At 36.4% G+C, this 23,104-nt stretch overlaps 3 protein-coding genes across 7 annotated transcripts in view; 2 read left to right on the top strand and 1 right to left on the bottom strand.

The window, feature by feature from the left end:
- Window positions 1-16,991, top strand: part of LOC105835483 (inactive dipeptidyl peptidase 10) — an 89,329-nt gene extending 72,338 nt beyond the window's left edge. For 4 of the 5 annotated variants that reach the window (XM_036292389.1, XM_036292390.1, XM_036292388.1 and 1 more), the window contains exons 3-13: window positions 3,797-3,903; window positions 4,085-4,283; window positions 9,613-9,687; window positions 9,924-9,976; window positions 10,161-10,715; window positions 10,863-11,181; window positions 11,312-11,490; window positions 11,590-11,812; window positions 11,899-12,343; window positions 12,506-12,711; window positions 12,841-16,991. In XM_036292389.1, the coding sequence (XP_036148282.1) occupies window positions 3,797-3,903; window positions 4,085-4,283; window positions 9,613-9,687; window positions 9,924-9,976; window positions 10,161-10,715; window positions 10,863-11,181; window positions 11,312-11,490; window positions 11,590-11,812; window positions 11,899-12,343; window positions 12,506-12,711; window positions 12,841-12,942 (2,463 nt within the window). In that variant the 3' untranslated portion in view covers window positions 12,943-16,991. Of the gene's footprint in view, window positions 1-3,794; window positions 3,904-4,084; window positions 4,284-9,612; window positions 9,688-9,923; window positions 9,977-10,160; window positions 10,716-10,862; window positions 11,182-11,311; window positions 11,491-11,589; window positions 11,813-11,898; window positions 12,344-12,505; window positions 12,712-12,840 lie in introns of all 5 variants that reach the window. The other variant, XM_012678806.3, reaches the window with a different exon arrangement.
- A 1,057-nt stretch (window positions 16,992-18,048) lies between these two features.
- On the top strand, window positions 18,049-19,128 carry LOC114255341. Its single transcript, XM_028193770.2, has 2 exons — window positions 18,049-18,641; window positions 18,740-19,128. The coding sequence occupies exons 1-2, from the start codon at window positions 18,538-18,540 to the stop codon at window positions 18,975-18,977; spliced, it is 342 nt and encodes a 113-aa protein (XP_028049571.1). The 5' UTR covers window positions 18,049-18,537; the 3' UTR covers window positions 18,978-19,128.
- On the bottom strand, window positions 19,104-21,487 carry LOC105835482 (meiotic recombination protein W68). Its single transcript, XM_028193769.2, has 4 exons — window positions 21,180-21,487; window positions 20,495-20,979; window positions 19,731-20,088; window positions 19,104-19,438 (listed from the first exon to the last, which is right to left on the bottom strand). Exons 1-4 carry the CDS (start codon window positions 21,290-21,292, stop codon window positions 19,138-19,140), a joined length of 1,257 nt encoding a protein of 418 aa, XP_028049570.1. The 5' UTR covers window positions 21,293-21,487; the 3' UTR covers window positions 19,104-19,137.
- Between the last annotated feature and the right edge of the window lie 1,617 nt (window positions 21,488-23,104).

Below are 23,104 nucleotides of genomic sequence, written 5' to 3'. Positions count from 1 at the left end.
AAAAATTTTAATATATTATGCAGGAAAATATTAAAATTAACATATTTAAACTATTAAACATTTAGTACCGCAAGCTATTATTTTTAAGCTTTATGTATTAATTCATGTTTTCTTACTAATAAAACATAATAGTTTTTCTCTCTTTCTCTAATAGCTAATGTTCTGGTTGATAAAAGATTTAAAAAATTATTAATATCTAAAAACCAACGCATTATTATAAAAATTATTTTAAATTTTGATCACCGCTAGAGAAAAGTCGCCAATACTGGTGCACTTTGTATTTTTGGATGATATTTTTAAAATAAAATCTAAAAATAAAACTTTGAAAATATATATTTAAACTAGAAAATGATATTTCTCTTTCAGATGATATAACAGTTTTATAATATCGTTTTCAATTTTCTAATAATTAATGTTTTCGCAACATAAAAATAAATGTTTGAAAAATTGACACAATAGGTTCCATAACTGGCACAATAGGCTACATTTTCGTTTGTTTTTCTTTAACATAAATTTGTACAAAATATTTACAAGTTATTGTATACGATTTCTAGAAGTCCTTCGCTTTGATGTAAAACATTTTTTTTCAATTATACAAATATTTTATGCTGTTTCACAAGATGCAACAATTTAACGATTATATATAAAAGTTAAATTAGATTAGACTTGTTTTTATAATAGATGTATAATAAAATTTTATCTACAAAGGAGCTATGAATATTCTAGCAAAAAAATTATTTATTTGACATTTCGAATCGATATCGACATAATATTAATTTGATAATTTTTACATCAAATTAATGTCCATTTAATGACAATTTCATTATTATATTAATTCATTTTTACTTGATATTTTACTTTCATTGTTTTATACTTTTATTAACATACCGTTTTCATAATTCGCTTTATATATATTTTAATGTTTTTGCGACAAATTCAAATTTGTCAAAAGTTAGAATCAGATTCAGTAGATCAAAAACTACATTTAGAGAACATCAATTTTAAATGCCACTCCTGGAACCAAAACCAGCTCATTTTATCCATTGTCCTTTTGTCCGGAGGCACAGAGCCCAATCCGGGAATTATCTCCGAAAAACAGGGGAACGTTTGGTAATTCTACTTTTCATTCCTCTCGAGCAGCCACATTCAGCCGAAATCAAATGCATCGAAGATAAATGTCGCTTCTCCCGCACTTACCCAAAGCGAGGGCAAATTGGCGTGTAGGAACATGTGCGGAAGCTGCTCTAACAAGTACGATCCGCGCGTCGTATAACTTGCGCCTCGTAACGAAATCCGATGCGACCGTGCGACTCATCTGTATTACACGACCTGCACGTGTTATTCGGATGGACAGAAGAACGACTGTACAGGCGCCGCCGGACATAACCCGTATGCAATATGCATAACGTAGCTGGTGACGTACATACCATCGAAAGCGATCGAAAACCACGATATTCTTGAAGGCAACGCGATCGAACGTTGCGACCCCAAAAACGTTTTTGCGATCTACGAGAATAAAATCTGTTCTTGAAAAACGAGCATGCGGATTTAAGAAACATCTCAACTACATAAATACACACACAGAAAATTAGTTATTAAAATAAAATCAATAAAATTTTACTTGAATAATAAAAAGATTTATTTGCATACTCCTGACTAAATATTTATTCGAAACAAATTAATACATTCTGTTGATTAAAAGAAATGTTTTATAGATTAAAAAAATATTTACTTAAAAACAGATTTAATAATTATAACAAAAAAACAAATGTTAAACATCAAGAAACATCGTTTATTTTGTTGAAAAGTTTTTTAGTTATAGTGTTATACCAAATCAGTGATACACTAATTGCAATTTAGAGAGTAAGAAACATATGAGTAGCACTTTAGAATTAACTGATTAACAAAATTGAGCGGAAGGTGCGATAATAAATCGCGTTAAAACGTCATCTTTATTATAATGCAAATTATATCGTGCTCTTATTTGAAAAAAATTCACCTAGATTACCGCAAATTTCAGAATCCATTGTGAGAATCAGACGAACAGTGAAGAAGATTTGATTGAACAAATGATTTTCTCAAAAGAAATTACGTTGAGCCGGAAAAGAGCTGTATGCGGGCTTATGCTGACTGACGAGCGCGTGAAACAAAACTTCCCTTCTTTCTCGGCGAATCGTTTCACAGTACATCGGCTTTTTCGGATTTTACAATAATTACTTGAAGTCACAATCCGGCGATATATATTATTTCGTGCTCTCCGTCCTAAAATAATGGATTTATACTTAGATAAAAAGATTCGAAGCGCGATAAGATATGAAAAATACGGTTAAATAATTGTCCTGTAAATGTCACTCAATCACAGCAATACTTTTCCAGCAATTTCCATTCGACCGGTTGCTATTTTAGACGGATAATTCGCGCGAAATACTTTGATAAATGGCCATCGCCTCGATACAATTACAAATCGTTAATTGCGGAAGATAATTAATCGCCTGAATCAATAATTGCTAATTGTAATAATCGCAGGAAATGAATCGCGCGTTCTGAGGAATAATGCGATAATACGCGAATGGTAGTATGATGACCTTACTACATATACGCAACTACGTCACTGTGAAAAACGAACGCCGAGAGTCAAATGCCACATACGAACGGAAATGTCGCTCTCCGCCATGAAATATTTAATTTATTATGAAATAAATATACATCGTATATTCCTTCCGCATTTCAAATTAATTTCGCGCGATATATATAAATAATTTCTACATAAAATAAAATAATATCATGTGTGTATTAAATTAAATTAAATTTACTTTAATAACAAAACATTTATCTTCTTTTTTGATAAAAGACGAATACTTATATAAATTAATTTATTGCCTTTTTATGTCCCAAAAGCAATAGAATTATAATTTTAACAAAGAGAAAAACATTTTAACAAAGAGAATCAAATAAAAATACCGCAAAAAAATGTCGCGACGGGTTTTTTTACAGTAAAAGTCAATCGATTAGAAATAGAAATTTATCAGTGATACTTTTCATCCTTGCGTTTGAACTAAAAAGATTTACTAGATGTAACTATTAACAAAATTAGATCAATATTAAAGTATTTAAATAAAATTGCAACAAAACGTAATTTCGATTTTATCTCTATTTTATTTAAGTCTAAAATTATGTCTAAAAATAAAATATACTTAAATGGAAATGCATCATCAATAAAAGTTTTTTTTTCTATTTGAATGTTTCTAAAAAAATATAATAATAAATTTGAAGTATAATAATAATAACGAATATCTAAAATAAACTCTCAAATCCTGTGTCTCGAAAATTAGTTTCGTGATTGCATATATGTTAGTAATAAAATTAATAATTTATACTATAATCTACATGTTATTCTTTATATAATGACTGTGCTCTATCTATATGTATTCTATTTTTTTGTACATATGTGTAGTTATTATATTCGTGTATATTTATCTATATTTATGTGTATATATATATATATATATATATATATATATATATATATATATGCATTTATTACATCTGTGACTTTTATGATATATGCAATGAAGATGCTCTATGAAAAAAAACTTAAAATGAAAGAATTAGAACATTATTGATCGCTCGTTTCCTATTGTTATTAAAACTTTCAAATTATTTTCTCTCTTTTCCTTCCTCCCTCTCTCCCCCCTCTCTCTCTTATGATCTGCATGTTCTCTTGTACCAGCTTGTGCACTACACCCACTGATTGGTCTCGCGAATCGATAATTACGTATGAGGTCTTTTTTCACAGGATTTAACGTACGGAGACGGCGGCCACAATTGGCGGAGTATAATTTTCTCACTACTGGTCATCGGTTTCGTTATCGCTGGCATCGTCACGGCAATTTATCTCCTCGGGTGAGTTCGTCTTACTTATTCTCTGTCTTCTTTTTAGTAATCTATTCTCTACGATACAATTAGGTATATAATAGAGAGAAAGATAATGCCAAAGCAAGCCAAATAGTTTCTATCCATTTATATGCTTGGAAAAACTGTTTATACTGCCTTTGTAAATTTGTTTCTTTTTTATTGTTTACAGGTACGTTGACGAGCTCCTCTATTGGAGTGGCAGGCGTCTTACGTTAGACGAGTGCCTTCGTGATGACCTGACACCGCACAGGTTACCACCGACTTGGATAACACACGAAAAGTTCGTCTACCAAGCCGACGATGGTTCCCTCACCCTCCTGGACACCCGCAACAACGTCGTGTCCCTTTTAGTCTCTAATCATACGCTTGTACGTATATACATACAATGCATGCCAGTGCGCACTTTGGGTTTTGTTGAGTCGCATAGCAGTGAACTTTGTCAACGATTATACTCGTGGTGCCATAAAGGACAATGGGTAAAATCAACTGATTTTGGTCTCCTGGAGTAGAATAAAGAGTTCTTTTTTTGTACATTTTAAAAACTCGAATCTTATTTTGACATTAAAAACATTTTATGTCGGGAAAGTATTAAAATGAACATATGAATACAAAGGAAAACATTTTTTTTATATTCAGTATTTGTTCTGTTTGTTTGGACCACACATTTACTTCACAGAAATAATATGGCTTTAAGTAAAACATTATTTCGTTGAATACAAATTTTTTAGGTTTGTTATATCATATTGTTCGACAGAAAAAATCCAATTGTTTTAACAATATTTCTTTCACATTAATAATTTCTTTAATCACATTAAATAATTTATCCGTGATTATCCTGTGAAATCTTCGGAGTTCATTCTGCTGCTTACTACTGCAGCGGAGTTAAAATGAATTTTGCTTCTAGAAATTATAAGAGGCTTATAGAAACATTCTTCTTAGGAGGTACGTATCTTGATACGTGTTGTATCTTGATACGTGTTCATGAAACGTAGGCTTTAATGAGGTATCGAGTTACAGAGACGACATATAAATCTGTAATTTTCTTGAAAACAAAATATTTTAGACGTAACAAAAGCACATTTAAAAGTAAAATAATACAATAGTATTACTGAAATAATAAAATTGTTGATAAAAGCATTACTATGTTTTATTAGCAAAAAAAACTTCGAATTAATACGTTCGTAAAGTTCAACAATAACAAGAGTACTTTAGATTTAATAACTTCAAATATACTTTCTTGGCAAATCAAAACTTTTTTAAAATTCAGCATCAGCAGGACAAAAATCACAAAAAACGTACCGTTTTTATTCGTCACTCCAAGAGCCAAAAATAAACCCATTATTCTTTTACAAACATTTATCGCGTTATGTTATAACGATAAATTTTAAATCATAAATTTGTCCTCCAAAAATGTTCGTTAACTGAATAATTTTTGGGCATATATCTAAACATAATTTAACAATAAGTTTGCAAGAAATTTTTTCGCCAATTTAATATTTTAAAGATTTGTAACTAGAAGACAAATTTCTATAGCAGTAACTAAGAATTTTTTCTTAATTAAATCCTAATGACGTAAAATGGATGGAGAGAGTAATTTTTAAAGAGAGGAAAATAATTTAAGAGAAAGGGAGTTCCATAGATCGAGAGATCAGAAGTATTATTTATGAAAAAAAGTATTGTGCTCTAATGCGACGGTGGGTTAGGAAATTAAAATCACTTTAAAGATGGAAATTTAAAAGGCAAGGCACAAAACTTGAAATCTTCTTGCTCGAGAAACTTGAGAATTATTATTTATTAACAGGCTTCTTAAAAAATCATTACGACTTAACGTTGGTTGCACTTTATTTCGATGTTTTATAAAGACGTAATCTCAATAAAAAAGATGATTTAGACAAAAAATACTCGATTCTATTCTAGTGTTATTAAATATTTAAATTATTCCAAACAACAAATAAATATACTGCTAAATGTTCAAATTTTTTAATCTAAAGAGCGCTTATAATTCAAATTCATGATTCAATAAAACAATAACGCATTAATTAACGAGTAAAAAATAAATTTTTTTCTCTGTAATAAAACTTTTACGAAAAAATGATCATGCAATCGCGAATTAATTATATTGTTTTTAAATTATGCAACAACATGCGTATGAAAAAAACCTTGTGAGAGATAAAAGATGTGACGCTCGAACATGTAACTTCGATCAGTTGTGCCATTTATAATTAATTTGGTCTTCCGGATGTGTGGGGTCATCCCGTGCATAATTATTACCGATTATTTTAATCATCGACAAAATCAAATATTAAATGTTGTTCGAAGAAGTTAACGAGTGTTGCACACTGTTTAAAGTAAATATATTTATTTGAAGAGTCAATTCTATTTATATAGGATAATTAATTCGCGTTATATTAAACAAATCCTGTTTGGAATATCATATCAAGTAAAGTCGGTCGGCACACATTGCGAATGGAAATACACTCGGAACCAAACGAGTTGTCGAATTTTCGGAAACGGATGCCAAATTCATTCACGACCCGACAATAATCCTAGCCGGATCCGAGATCTACTCGACCAAGAGAAGACCGTTATTCCATCAGATTTCGGCAAAACCCTAAATCACCACCCACGGCGGGAATATCCGCATTAGTGATGCACCGGGGTATCTTAGCTCCCTTGGTATCTAATCCGCCGATACCGAGCTATTGTCGCGCTTATCCAGAATTAATTGGAGACATGACCCTCGTACTCGCCAGATAATTACGCGCCAACTGCCTAAGTGGAGATATACTCCCGTGAAACGTGCGCATGCGAAAAAAAAAGGAGCAGGAAGACGAGTTAAGTCCTACAGGAGAGAGGAAGAAGTAAATATGCGAGCGCTTTTTTTTACTAGCCATAAACAACTTGGGATTGAGACAGAGATTTGTGAATATAAAACATTTGTAACTTGCGGGATTCAAAATTTTTCAACCAGAGGACAGTTTTTAATTTTGAGCCATTTATGATTCAGGTTCTTCACACATGCGGTACAGAAGTATTTTACAACTACATTGCAGCCACATTGCAATCTTGCATACTGCAATACAATGTTTCAGGAACGTTACTAAAATATAAATGATTTTAATAATGTTGCAGCAATATTTTAAACGCGTCGTGAAAATAAATTGCCATGATTTTTTGTATAAATATTTGTATGTACTATATAATATATATTACATTGTAACATTGCTGCAACATATTGTATTTCATTATTTCTAAAAGCAAATGCAGTGTTACAATTTTACAGTAACATCTCCGACTATTTTGGCAATGTTGCAATGAAATATTTCTGCAATACTTCTGTGCTCTATGTTGCGTGTGAGAAAGAGAAGAATAACAGAAAGAACAGAGTTAAATACGTACCGCCAGAGACGGATAATTTCTCTTGCGCGATAGTTTAAGGTTCCCTCGAGAGATGAGTTCGGTCGAGAAGGACATGTACGTATGTTCACGCAAAATACTGCTTTTTCAGTTTGCTTTCTCGCTCTCCCTCTCGAGCTCCCGGCAGATTTCTAATTGAGATAAACAGTCGAATAGGTATTTTTGCAAATGGAGAAAATTTTTATACACACGACGTAAGCCGTACCCTTTTGTATCGAAAGTTAGTTTTGTTCCACCGATAGGCAAACCTTGTGCCCCGCGGCGCGTTGCGGAACAAAGACTCTAGACCGCGTATAAAATGGAATCCGGAGCATTCCACGGTTTACCCGGGGCTGCAGGCACGCGCGGGGTAAATATGAGATATTCTAGATACTGCGATATTGCGCTTCAGGTTCAATGATTGTGTCTGTATATCTCGAGGCATTTCGATTACAATTGGCTCAGAGGGGGCAGAGGAAGTGACGATTAAATGTTTTCGTCTTGACGATATCATTCCGAGAATTCTAATGCATCGTGGTATTGCGGAAAAAAAATTAACGGAAATGTAGGAAAGTCGCGAAATGAAATGTACAAGATGTCTCCATTCGGCGGTGAGAGAGAAAAAAAAAAGAAAACGCGCGGAGGGAAGCGGCTCATAATGAGACAGAAAGAGTGATCGATCTCGATAGCGCGCTAAGTATGCGTGCGCAAGAGAGATCCGATCCACTTAATCTGGACAAGCTCCAAATCCGCGTTCTTTTTCCCTCTCGAAGCGAGAGACGACGTATAGAATAGCGTGTACGGCGCATTGATCCGATCTGGCGTCCACCAGGATACGCCGCATCCGTCTCTTGTCTCGCCACTCTTTCGGACAGGAGCAGGATTGAGAAAAATTATGTATATTTTTCAAGAACAAAACAGTGTGATTTTTTGTTAAAACATTTTTCAAATTTTAAAATATATTGAAACAATATTTTAATTATAATAGTGTATTGGAAATTTGAAAAACTATTCAAATCCAACATTACACGCTATATATTATGACAGTAACGTACTGATAATAATAATATAGCGTACAATATTAGATTTTAATTGTTTTTTAAATTTCCAATAACAATTTTCAACAGTTTTTTTTTGCTAATATTTTTTTTTCGTTTTCAATAGGATGTTTTGTAAGAGAAAGAATATTAATTAATATCAATACATATTAAACCATTAATAAAATTATTTTAAACCATTTTTACAACAAGTTCGTTAAGAACAAATAAAAAAAGTATTTTAATAAAATTTCTACATTACATATTTGTACAATAATTTCATTACTTGCCGTTCTTGAACACGTGAAATTCTAGTCCTGTTATTCATGATTTTTACCCATATGAAAACTATTACAGTCTCGACATTTTTGTATTAGACTTCATTTTAAAATGTTTTTAAGAATTAAAAAAAATATTTATGCCCAGTTTATAGGGACATTTTGTTTTATAATATAATGTTATTACAATATAAATAAATATTAGAAGGAGGATTAAATCCAGATTTTAAATAAAAATAAACAAGTTTAAACATTAAAAATTAAATTTAAATTAAATTGGAATATAAATCGTTATGTTTTAAACAGCCCTGAATACGAGTATGAGTCCACAATATTTACTATGCACGGCTCTACTACAGACTTGAGCCTAAAGATAAACGTAACAAACCCGTGATGCTACAAATCATAATAAAGCTGGTTACAACTGCAAATAATAATTGTAAATCTATTAAACTCATGAAACAAGAGATAAAATTATCTGGCGGATTAAAAAAGAAAAAAAAATGAAACAGAAGCGACTCGAATTAGAACCCAGGTGTTCGGGCACAGTGGATATTAATAATGAAACAACTTCTCTGTTATGTACATATGAAAACACTTTATCTCTTAATTTAGGTCCGTTCTTTTTCAAAATTTAAATCTGGTGGATTAAGGCCTACAGAAACATGGACACTGGATTAAAAGTTGAATTCAAAAAATCTTTCTAGCTTTATTTTAAAATACTAATTTAAAATATATATAAGGAAAACATTACCTATATACGTGGAAAGAATTATTAATATTTACTCCCAGAATAAAAACTAGTTTGATACACAATTGATTCAGAGATTGAAAAAAGTATTTTTGGTGATACAAAAATATTCTATAAAAGCCTTTAGTAAGATTTTAGTAATACAATTGGCTCTCGAATTGTAACTGCAAATTCGATCGGATTCTGCTCAATATTGCTCAAAGGTAACGTAATCTTTATTAAACGTTGCTTTCAGAGGCAATTGAACGTTCAGGGCTACGAATGCAGCGCCGATCTACGTTACGTATTGTTCAGGCACAATGTCAAGCCGGTAAGTAGCTTAAACGTAGAAGTTTCTCGGGGGGGAAGTTTTTCGCGTGGCAGCTGCATCCTAACTTTCTGATCCGTCGCTTACCGCTCGGATGTGTAACACGACGCGGTGCAATTTAGTTGCAGTTAACTGTCGATTATCATTATCGAAAACACATTTCACCCCCTGTATTATGAACCTTCTCTTTTTTCCGATCCTTTCGTATTTTATATGGTACAGACGTCGACAAATTGCAGGTCTTTCGCAACACTTTCACCGCTCTTTACACTGTCTACGATGTCACGAACGAGTAAGTATATTAAATAATAATTCAAATATAGGAGTACAATTTTACTTAAATATATACAAATGTCTTTTCACTATTTTTCCGCATTAAATGCGTTTTTAAGAATAAAATTATATAAAAATATACTAGGCTACAATTGGAATCGGGATACGATATACGCTAATCTTTGTAATTCTTTATTTGCCAGCCATCACACACCCATTCGCCTACAAGCATCGCGACACATGCATCAGTCGCGATTGCAATATGCCGCCTGGTTGGGCAACACGACCAGTCTCCTGATGGTCTCCGAGAACGACATTTTTCTTAGAGCTACGCCCGCCGCGACGGAGGACACCCGTTTAACTGATACGGGTGTACCGGGGGTGATTTACAACGGCGTGCCCGACTGGTTGTATCAGGAAGAAGTTCTGCCGAGACCGCAAGCGATCTGGCCCAGTACAGATGGCACGCATATCCTCTACGCCACGTTCAACGACACCAAAGTGTCCGCGTTGGAATTCCCTTGGTTCGGTATGCCGAATCAGGACGGCGCCAGTCCGATTCCTTTGAGCGCATCGGGCTCCTCCTTTCCCCCTTCCAGATCGGTCAGGTACCCGAGACCAGGTTCGCCAAATCCAGAAGTAGAACTGTGGGTCATGGACCTTGGAAACGTTAGCTCGGGAAATTACAACGCTACTGGGAATGTCACATGGTCAACGAAAATGAGACTGACGCCACCGCCGTTCTTTCGCAACGGACAGTATGTCAAATTTGTCTTTTGCCCTAATTAAACTAATAATATACAGAAAAATTATAAAAAAATTGTATACAAAGGCGTAAGATATATCGCCTTGCTCGTACGACTGATGAGTACTCAATGAAGTTTTGTTTTCGCGGATATTTTCAGAGAATACTATTTGATATCGGCCGGCTGGGTTGGCGACGACACCTCGCAGATTGCCGTCGTCTGGATGACAAGGATGCAGAATCTATCTATAGTGTCGGCCTGTCGTGCTCCCACGTGGGAATGCGAGGAGACTCACGTGGAGCGGGCGCCCGAAGGACTGTGGCTGGACGCCCAACCGCATCCTCTTTTCTCTCCGGACGGCGACAGCTTTCTACTGTTGGCCACGGTGCAAGAGGGTGATAAGGAGCATTTCACGCATATAAAACATGTCACACTCACGCAACAAAGAATAGCAGTGCTCTCCCATGGTCGTTACGAGGTGAGCGGCTTTTAGAATCGACACGTTCTAAGTTTTAAACTCTGTTTTAGACGACAATTCGTATCAGAGTTTAGAAGAAAAAATATATGCGATATAAGATAAAAGGATTTAATTGCCCTTTCTAAAACAGGTAAGTGAGATCTTGGCATGGGACACCAAAGCGCATCTCGTGTATTATCTGGGCACCAGAGAGAAGAAACCTGGTCAGAGACATTTATACGTGGTACGCGACCCCGCCGCGGACGATCCTCGTCACTTCGAGCCGTTGTGCGTGACGTGCGATCTTGGAGACGTTCTTTGGAACAGTAGGCAAGTTCCATCTTTATAAGAAAAAGAGACAAACAAATCGATGTAATCGACTCGAGATCGTGTAAAATTAAAACGAGTGAATTTGTTTGGACGCTGCAGATTCTATTATACGAATTGCACTCATTTCGGAGCTTCGGTCAGTCCATCAACGGATAACAACACGCAGGGTTACTATGTACTGTACTGTGAAGGTCCCGGTCTCCCTCTCGCCGGTGTGCACACGGTGTCGACACATAAGATGATCCGCGTGCTATACGACACGAGAATCCAACGTGCGGACAAGTTGTCACAGCTGGCATTGCCTCTCAAGCGAAACTTCGAGGTGGGTATATTGTCTGGATATTGTTCCGATTACATTTCAATCTCGAGCAAATTTACATTGATGGTGCAACTTGCAATTATTGGCAGGTGCCACTACCTCAAGGCTGGCAGGCTCAGGTGCAGCTGCTGTTGCCCCCCTCGTGGCGGGAGGAGCTCAGGGACGCGGCGTTTCCCGTGCTCGTCGAGGTGAACGGCCGCCCCGGCAGCGAGGCCGTCACGGATAAGTTCCGGATAGACTGGGGAACGTATATGTCGAGTCACAACGACGTGGTCTACGTGAGGTTGGACGTACGCGGCGCCCGTGGTCAGGGAAAGAGGGATCTCTTTAGAAAGATAGGCGGCGTCGAGGTGCAAGATCAGCTCACTGTGCTGAAACACCTTTTAAAGACGCATAAGTATCTCGACGTCACCAGAGTAGGCGTGTGGGGATGGGGTTATGGTGGATATGTGACTGCTATGGTCCTAGGTAGCCAGGAGGATGTCTTTAAGTGTGGCGTCGCGGTAAATCCGATCGCCGATTGGATGTATTACAGTAAGTATATATAAATTGTACAAAAACACGAAATTCCTGATTAAAAACTTTCTCTGAATTTTTCAAAAATTTTGTAGAATTTCTGTCTAAATTTTCTTGTATCTTTTTTTTTGCCCGAGACACCTCGTTAACATTGCTAATAATCACTTTTTTCAACTATAGATTCCGCTTTCACGGAACGAGTCCTCGGTGCTCCAGCTGAGAACTACAAGGGCTACGTAGAGGCTGATCTCACCCAACGAGCAAGATTGGTGCCCAGTCATAGCCTTTATCTTCTACATGGCCTAGCCGACCTCACAGCGCCTTACACTCACGGCGTTGCCTTCGCCAAGGCTTTGTCCGAAGCGGGAGTCATCTTTAGATATCAGGTGAAAGAGAGAGAGAGAGAGAGAGAGAGAGAGAGAGAGAGAGAGAGAGAGAGAGAGAGAGAGAGAGAGAGAGAGCGCAGATGCGTCAAAAAACATTCGAGCTAATTGATAATTTCTTTTCAAAAATAGAGTTACGCAGACGAAGGTCACGCCCTGAGAGGTGTGCTCGAACACGCTTATCGTTCCATGGAGGACTTCCTTGCCGAGTGCCTCGCCCTGGATCCCTCCTAGTGCCTCAAGCCGAAGAATCCTTTGTTGTCTCTAGTGCGTCTATTTCCGATACAACTAAAACGGACGTTAATACGGAGACTCGTCCTCGAGGTCACGGCAGTTACACTCGCAAACAGAATAATCTCCTCGTTTGGAGCCTGAATCGCGATGTAAGTCAGGCTGCTAAACGCGAAAAGAAAGCAAGAGCAATCGTTTATTCGGGAAGATAGAGAGGAATAGAAACGCCGTTTGACGCGCGTATGTACGAATTTATGCAGCGAAAAAAAAAAGCGCAGGTTGAACTAACGGAGGAAGAACTGAGAAGACGAGAGTAGAGCATTCGTATTGAGCAATATCAGTACGATGTACTATATATCATTTGCCTAAAGATTCCTCTTTCGCGGGAAAATCACTCATTCTCCCTCTGGATGCGCTGCTAGCGATACTTATATCGCCAGAGAGAATATCCAGAAATCCAGACGAAGGACAATCCGACGAGAACGAGGAGCGACGGATGTCCCCTTCTGCTTCACAGAATTTTTGTACATTATCGACACCGCTTGCGTTCCCTGCGCAAATCCGGTCTGCGTCAGGCCCACGATTTGTGCAGGCAACGTGAATTTCCACCGAACCGCGCGAGCGGCTTGTTCAAACCAACACGCGTACGTGCCGTGAAATCGGGCGAGTTTCGAGAAGCGGAACGAAGAAAACGAGGCGCGTGTTCGAAAGCGCGGAGACCGAATTACTACGTGCGGAGCTTATATCGACGGCTCGCAAAGTCCGCGTCGTTCGCGTAGCGCCATCGGGACGACGATTGCGAAAACGACACCGAGCGTTTGCGAGCTCGTCGTTAACGTCTTGCTGTGTTCCAAGTCCCAAGGGCGTTCACACATAGGAACAAGGGCCTGAAATTTCGTAGCGAGTGACTAAAGGCGTGATTAATACAGTAATAACACTTCAACGTACAGAGCTTATTGGGAGTCTGCAAACTTGCACTTTTCTTTGTGTCCCCCCCCCACCACTTACCCGACGGAATTTATCGAATCACACAGATTGCTCGAATAAATAACTCCAATATCCCATACAGCGCAGAAAAATTGTAGCTCTCAATCTATATCTCTACAACATTGCGCTATACAACGTTGCAATGTCGCTTCGGTGCTGTATGGGATGCGTCGCGATACGGGGGGCCGCGGCTCTGCGCGGACTGCGATCGATGCTTTTACGGCGAGACTGAGCATTCTAGAGCATTTAACGGTCTCCCGAGTCGAGTTACGTATGTTCCAGGGAGGAAGAAGAGTTTGCAAGCTTCCGTCTTACACACGTTCTCTTTTTTTCTAGCTACGTCACTGGTGCCTCCCCGATTTTAAACGGAGAAAAAGTATGTACGCCTATATGCGGTGACGTTCGTCCACAGGCATCGACATATATTTACCATTATATATATATATACATATATAGAAATCCGGAGACAGCTACTGTGAATTTTGTGTTGTACACAGCTTGGCGCCTAGTTCTATGTATCATAATGTTACATTCGTAAGAAGTTGTTCCACACAGATCCTTAGTAAATCCCCCCTCCTCCCCTCCATCTCGACCTGCCCCTCCCCCTTTCTCCCTACTCGTTTAAATTTTGAATATTTGTACATATATATACACCCAGGAGAAATGTGAAGCACCTTCGACGAGGTCTCGTGCCGACCTCCGCAGGAATCGTGAATGATCCATAGATAAGGAAGAAGGGAGTGATATATCATTTCTTTTTAAATAACCGATTTTCGACAAGATTTACGAAAATACGCTAGTCAAACACACGGTGTCAACTCGGATCTCGTTGAAGGTGCAGGTATCAGATAATTCATTGTATACCTCTTCAAGATACATCGATCGATTCCGAATGGATGAACGACTATACTAAATAGACGATATACTTACAATCGTCGAGACTAGCTGTCGATCATCGATCAGGTGCGATCGGCATATACGAGACGTCGAGGCTCCCGAGTACCTGCTTGCTTGCCGTTCTTTCAGGTGGAACAGTGGAAGACAAGATATGGCGAGACACCGTACGCTTATTGTCACATATAACTGACTTCGCTGCTCCACTATTAAGTAAAAGCAAATGCTCGGAAACCTTTTTTTTTTTTAACGCGACGTCGTCGTCGAACGGGGCTCGTAAACTTCTCGGAAATATCTGCGGTAACACGTTGACGTTTTTACAATATGTACGACATATGTTTTACACAGATTTCAAAAATCGAAATGTGTGAAAACTTCGGGAGTTTTGCCTTACAATGTGACATCGCAAATTATTTGCGTTTTTAAAAGAATTTTAAAGACTAATGTTCATTTTCTCAGTTTAATTTATTCCTCATCTTTTTCTAAGGCTTAGAACTAGAAAAAGATAAGGAGCAAGTTAAACGGGGATTAAAGTTAATCTGCATTGTTGGAAATAGACGTTAGAAATTCTCTACATATATCTTTAATAGAACGAGTCTTAATTTATGACTCGTTTTGTTATTACTAATCAACACCAAAATTCTTTCTGAGGTGCCGTAGTACGTACTCTAAAGATATTTTTTGCACTGAACACAATGTTACGTGAGAATTTGCATAGCACATTAGAATTTTGAGCAAATTAGGTTCAAACGAGCAAAAATGGCATTTTTGGTCTTTTCAACTCTTTACAGAAATATTTATAGAAAGTTTTACAATAATTTGAGACAAAATATTTATCTCCGTTATATTAATTGTACTAATTAATTAATGTAAATAATTGATTGCACATTAATTGCACTGCAGAATACGCTTTGTAACTAAAAGACGTTTCATGGTTTCGTTAGAAAAATTTTATTAAATCGCAGATAACGTTCGAGACGATAAATGTCAATATAATTTCTAGTTCGAAGATAAAGATAATCTTACGAGCCCGAGTATTAATTAGAGGAGGCGCTCAGACGAGGAAGTGGCGTATGTCGCCATGTGTATGCTGCGTGTCACAGCAGCCCTTAAATGCCGACAATCAAGGCTAGTGCAACTAATCAAACGATAATAAATAGAAACGGAGAGAAGAGAAAATTACTTAATAATTTTAATGAATACTCGTGAATGATCGCTGTGGTTATTTCGGGTGTACTGTAAACCGCGACGAGGTCTGGCATTGCTTAGACCACTCGCGACCGAGAAGACTTCGCGAGAGCGATTTTTGCGAGGATAAAAGTATTATAGACGCGAGAAGGGTCGTTAGGTCGAGATGATGTGCCCGCTGTCGACTGTAGAAAGTACAAAGATGTAACGCGCAATGGAGGCCTCAGAAAAATTCTACGTTTCAATGGATTTATCCTTTAGGGAGGATTTGCTCCAATATCTTCTTTCGGTATCTCTCGATGTTAAAACATTGAAAATCAGACGGCTGTAACGAATCTTCCAGTGAAATTAACGTGCAACGCGCAACAGGCGTTACATATGTATTTAACCGGATTATATTCCTCCATTTCGCGATAAATGAATGGTCGTTCGTAGTGAAACAAAATGTTCGTTGTCGCTTCCATTTATTCCTGAATAAATATAACGTGAGCGATCGAAACGCGAATTGTTCGATCCCGAGAAGAAGCGGGGGAGAGTGTGGCTGATCAATCGATTAGAAAACGCGAGAGGGAGAGAGAGAGAGAGAATTATATAGGGAGGAGGATCGCGGGAGGGGGAGAAGAAGTAATAATGGTGAGAGCGAATGAGAGCGAGAGACTGTATGCATGTGTAAATCACAATCAATTATTAACTATAATAACGGCAGAAAGTGAGGTAAATCGTTTAACGTAAAAGTATAGGGCGCGCATCGGAGAAAAAAAAGATTATCACGCAACACAAGCATGCGAACTATGAAATTAATCGCAACAGAGAAATGTTGGTAGCAGCGCATAAGGGTATCTATAGCTTTTGGTAAACGTATTATCGCCGCTAAAAAGAAAAAAAAAAAAACGTAAACGAAATGCAATGAAAAATACACTCGTATGGGCATACGTAAAGATACACGCAAAAACACACACACATACACACACGCGCGCAATATATTAAAAAAAAGAAAAACAGATAAATTTCTCACGCGGAAGTCAATATGAAGATTGGGCCCGTGCGAACGCATGAATAAATTAATGCGAATCAAGTACACAGGTCGATCGACCGATCGGAATGATCGTCAAACAATACGAGTTGACTTTTTCGTACCTTATTTTTTTCCTAAAAGTAATTAACATTTAATTCACGTCTTAAGGTTTTTAGAGTTAACTGATTATGATATTGATTTCACACAAAAACAATGAATATAACATTTCATCCGTAAGAATCTGCAATGATTGCTATGAGAAATGTAAATTTTAGATAATTTATGCATTTTTTTCGTTTCTTTTTCTTCACATTTTAAGAAAAATTTTCATCTTTAATCGTTTGACGATCAACGAAAGCTAGCGACAAAGAGCAAATTAACTTCTTGGAGATGAGTGGCGCTTTTCTTCAACGATTTGTAGCTCCAAACGCGTCTATGCCCCCCTTGGACGCGTGTCCAGCAAACTCGAAAGATTGTTTTTTATATCCATTTCATCGAAATGCTTGATACGCGTGCCACATGAGAGTCTACGATGTCGTTCGGATTACTCGGTCGATACTCGCCTTCGATTCGTAGCGTGGAACGGGCACGGAAAGTCATTTCTACTCGATTTTTCGCGATATTCGCACGGACCTGCACCGGAAACATCCACGAAATCGGCCAATCAACGGCTTATACCAGCGGTAAAGTTGAAAAAGAAGTAAGCTTTGATGGGCTACAATCCAGATTAATTAATTCCAAGTTTTTATTTTATTATGTTTACACTGAGAAGAAAGTTATTCGTACACTAAACTTTTTAACTTGCTTAAATTTCTTCAATTCAAATATTAGGCATTTCAAATATATAAATATTTGAATTGAAGTTCAAGTGATTTATGTATTTCAATTAAATTCTTAAATAAATACTTGAACCAAAGGAATTTTATCAAGTTAAAAAATTTAGTAAAATTAACCATTTTTTCTCAATGTAGGAACACTTTTCATCAGTATAAAGAAAAGAAACTTTAAAATTGTTTCAAAGAATAAATTACAATTGACGCGCTTAATAGAAATCATAAATATTATTTCAAAGTTTATAATATATCTGCAAGATCTATTCATGATATTATTTTATTTCAGTTCTCAGAATTCATTAAAAAATGTTTAAAATCTTTCCTGCAAATCGGCAGATTGACAAGTGACCGTGAAGATCAGAAGCACTCGATCGAATTTCCGAAAGCGACTGTAGTTAACTTCATTTTTGTGAATAACGCGCCGCCGATTTCGCGGATGTCGTCCAAGTAACCTTCCACGTAACACCCACGAAATAATCATGTTATTAAGATTCTGCGTTTTTTAATATCAGCGAAGCTCGGCCCGGACAACGGGCGGATAAAGTGTTTTCAATAAACTGTTATATTATCTGAAATATATTCTTAATTCTTCCTCACCGTCTCACCCGTCTTTGACGAAGATTTGACAGCACGTAATAATCCGAGACGCCAAAATTGCAGCATCGAGAGACCTGAGAAATTATGGTTTCTCGTCGAACGAAAAAAAGGAAGTGCACGATTTTCCCGAACGATTCAAAGCAGAAAAACTTTCACGAGCACGGAACCATCAATTATTCGGAGAGCCAGTATGAATGCAATTTTTTAAATTAAAATATCTTTTCTTTGGTGATACGCGTTATTCGAAGGATGGTCGAAACTTTATATGAAACTTTATTTATTCAAGACTGCACGAGCATCCGTACGAGACGCGTTCGAAGAGTTCGAAAAGTAAGATAGAAACGACGACGCTCAAATCTCTCGTCCCATCGAGACGGCCATCGAACGACAGTGTTATATATCTAGGATCGTTTCATAAAAGTCCGCAACTTGTAACGTTAGAGGACAGCAACGAAAGCTCTTCCGAGAAAGTTGTTCATCCGGAAGCATGGACATTAGAATCACGAAAAGTCACATATATTTGAAGTAACATATACATTTGTATTCGTTATAAGCTCTAACTAAATTCCTTTCTTTTTACATCGCCTTTGATGAGAAAATGTAATGACAATTTCATATAATTGATTAATTCAAACTAAATATTTTCTTACTAAATTAAAAAGGAATCTCTTATCAGATTACGCTTTAAATATAATCCTGGCCATTTATTTTATAAGGTAAATACGTTTCAGTAAGAAAGTTCTTTGAGAAGGAAGACACCGCTTCTATTTCCGCCTTGCCCTTCCGCAATATGGTTAGCTGCTTCGATATAGCTTCGTTTGTGTAACTCCGGGATTCAATGGATTTCAATTTTACGAGGTCGGTTTCGGTGAGCGGGATTGTTTTCGCTCCTATAGCAACCAGTTCTGAGGGGTAGATTCCAAGCCAGCGTGCGTTAGGACAAGCTAAGCTCTCGTTTACTTTACAAAGGGTCGATGAGCCGAAGCTGCGGAAAAACCCAGTGTAACAGAAATACATATGTAAACATAATATTTCTCGAAGAAAAATTAAACTAGCATGTGACAGAAATGTAAATTATAATATATTTAATTTTTGCCTTGAGAAAGAATATGACAAAGCGCTAAGGTAAAAAAAAAACTCAGTTCTCATTAAATTTTTTTTCGAGAAAAATATTGGTTTTTACCACTGGCATGAATTTTATCCGAAAAATATAGAATAAAGAAAATTTGATATAGAATTTTGACAACCTTAATAAAACATAATGGCTATTAAATTACCGATAAATTAACATAATGTCTACGCCGAAGGGATCCGCGTCTACAAGTATGTAGACCGGTAAACTCATTTTCTCAGATAACATCTTAACCAGCATTCTCGTAGCTACATCCGGATATCCCTTTCCCGTCACTAGGATGCATCTTAGGACGCGAGGGCAGTTTTCCTCGAGTAACTTTTGAAAGACCGCGTCCTTCTCAATGACCAAGACGAACTCGGCTTTCGCACGAATGTAAGTTACGTTCGAAATGATCTGCGGAATCTGCGCGCCACTTGGTATCGTACAATCAATGACTTGATTGTCGACTAGCGTGATAGCCATATTTCCTGCCACCAATCCTTTAGTCGTCGCGAGTAGTCCTGTGGAAGGATTCTCAGTTGTCGATTCTGACTCTATATTTTTTCATTCTTTTCACATATTTATTATTAAGTAAATTATTTCATAGAATGTAGGGAAGAATTGCTAAATGCGTATCAATATTTTATATTTTTATTTAATATAGGTAAGTAATAATAATAAAATTAATAATTAATATGAATAAAAATGTCAATTGCACAAATAAATTTAAACCAGTTTTATTTTGTCATTTTTTCAGAATTGTTACTTATTAATTATATTTAATGTTTTATTCTTTTTTGCTAAGTTATTAATGAAATAAATTACTTAATAAAAATTTTCTTATATTTTTCGACGACTTCTTTCCGTCGGTATTCAATCAATGTTTATGATTAATTTTCTTAGTTAATATTTTATTAGCAAACTTACGCAAATCCCACGGCGCGCATTCTAACAAATTAGCAATGTCGTTCAACGCACGATCGACGTATCCTTGATGTGGCACCAAATATTTGGTTGTCTCATTTTTCAGATCATAATATAACGATCGTCTGGTTCTAGTCGTGTTTGTTAGCAGCAAATGATGAATCTCTGCTATCATTACCATCATTAGGACAAATTTATTTCTGCTGCTATTTATCGCGAAATCAACGGTTGTCTTTTCAGTTGACTTTTGAGAAGTATCTTCGTCATTTATAGTTTGTTCTTCAGCCAAATCAATCACGGTATCATTGAAGAACATCGTTTTCCGTTGAAGATCGCCTGAGCATTTAGAATAGACGTTCTTTTCACGCACGCTCAGTTTCGAAATGACATTTTGGCCATTAGAATACGATAAATACGGTGCCTGTCCGACAGATATCTGCTCTATTATTTTTAGCGTAACAGCTTCGATGCGCGCGATTAAATTTTTCCTAAGCAATGCGCGCAACAAAAATGCGAATTACAATACATTCAGTACTTTCTAAGTTACAATCAGTAAAAATACATTAATTTTCAGTGATATACTTATAATTTGTCAATCACAGCTATAAGTATACTACTGCAAATCAGTGATAAAATTATTTGCAAATAATAAAAAATATAATAGATATAAATCAAAGTAAATTTTTACTTCAACTCTTTATTGTCGACTATCGGTATTTCAATACTCTTCTCTTGAACGCTCAAATATTGATTGGTAGACACAATTGTCCGTTCACAAAATTTTTCATCTCTTTCTTGCATTTTCTAAATACAAAAATACATAAATTAATAAATTAAGTTTCATATATTTTTCATGATTATTACTTTAAAATTCTAGTTCTTCTTTAATCCAATAGATGCCTTTAGCTTGCACAAAGCAAATTTTGTATAGAGATCGTTTCTATCGGTAGAACGGTACAAGAAAAAGTATATGTGTATATATATGTATATACTATATTGTGTGTGTATGTGTGTGTTTACACACACACACACACACACACATATGTAATATATTTTATTTCTAAAATAAATGTCATCATCCTTCATTATTTGATAGAATTTTTAAATGAATTTTTTGTTAAATTTGTAAATATTAAGTACTTTTACTTACTATTCAATTATTAATTTAATTAAAAATTGCTAGCAATTTGCTGCATTTCTTTTAAAAAAGAAAAATAAAGCACTATACAGAGAGAACTCACAAATACTAATTTGTATTTTTAAAAATTTTATTTTTAAAAGATGATAACAAATAGCGATGACCGACTTGATATCAATTAATACGCTCAAATATATTATCCAGATATAATTAATCAAAAGCGTATGGGACGTTATCATGGCGATAACAAATGTAGTCATTCATATAATTGTATTATTGCATACATATGTATATCATGTTACAAAAGCACTTCACAAAGAAGTTATTTGATAATTTAATTAATTCTATTGATACGAAATAAACCAATTATCAGACAAAATAATTTTTACTCTACCGTTTGCGCTAATCAGACACTTGCACAATAACGCTTATTTAATATTTCACAAATCAGGGGATATATTGTACTAAAGCGGCATGAAAAATTACGATATCATAAGAAACATCATTAGATCCAGAAACGAAAGCCGAATCGAGGGTAAGAATCCGGATATGCTTTTCAGTTGTTGAATGTTACGAGAGAGAGAGAGAGAGAGAAAGAGACGAGTTAAAAGGCGCGTTGGCAGATAAAAATCTACCTATCCGAGGCCGACATTCTCACAGCAATAAACATATTAAGTCCCGACCTGTGAGGTAAAGTATTGGCCGCGGGAAATCGTCCGGAGCCGTGACGGAGTAGACATTAATTTTTCTCCCGATCGCCGACATTCATATCGAAGTGGCGAATCTCGAGAGAGGCCCCTCGGACACCCCGCTGCGCATTTGTGAGCCGCGGCCATTGAACGGCGCGCTACCGTACGCGCTAAAGACACTTCAGGGACTTATTGTGAGCGCGAAACACACACCCCTTACTTGCAAAACGTTCAATTGTAACGAAATTCGGCGCTCCTTCACCGCTGCTCTAGTGGGAAGTCGTCCGGAGGGCGGACGTGACCGAAATTAGCCATTTCCGTGTTGCAAGACTTTCGTAGTCTTCTTTTTTTCAGAATATCGACTACATTTATAAAATCATAATTATTTTTGTAAAAATCTAAAGATCAATTAAATGTTATAATATTCGATGTGTCTGTTAAACAGTGATAGAATATTATTTCAAATTTGCGGTCGATTCAAGCAAAGCGCTGTGATGAAAATGGAAATAATGAGTATCGAGTAGGGGAGTTCCATATCCTACATAAATTTCCCTAATCCGTGACAAGCGCTAGGTTTCAACTACTTTCGCAACCAGAGGACAATGAATACTAACGAGCAACCATGACACCTAGCGTGTGCCGAAATATTTTGGGGACAACATGGTCTGACGCAAGTTGACTAGATTGACAACATTTACTGATAATCTTAAAATTATCGATAAATTTTCAAATAGATTAAGGAATCTCTGTAATAATGTTTTGCGTAATAATATCTAAAATATAAAG

The sequence above is a fragment of the Monomorium pharaonis genome, chromosome 9, assembly GCF_013373865.1.
Source record: "Monomorium pharaonis isolate MP-MQ-018 chromosome 9, ASM1337386v2, whole genome shotgun sequence".
NCBI classification, from domain to species: Eukaryota; Metazoa; Arthropoda; class Insecta; order Hymenoptera; family Formicidae; genus Monomorium; species Monomorium pharaonis.
Note: the sequence above shows the minus strand (reverse complement) of the source record. Positions and strands in the feature narration are given on the sequence as shown.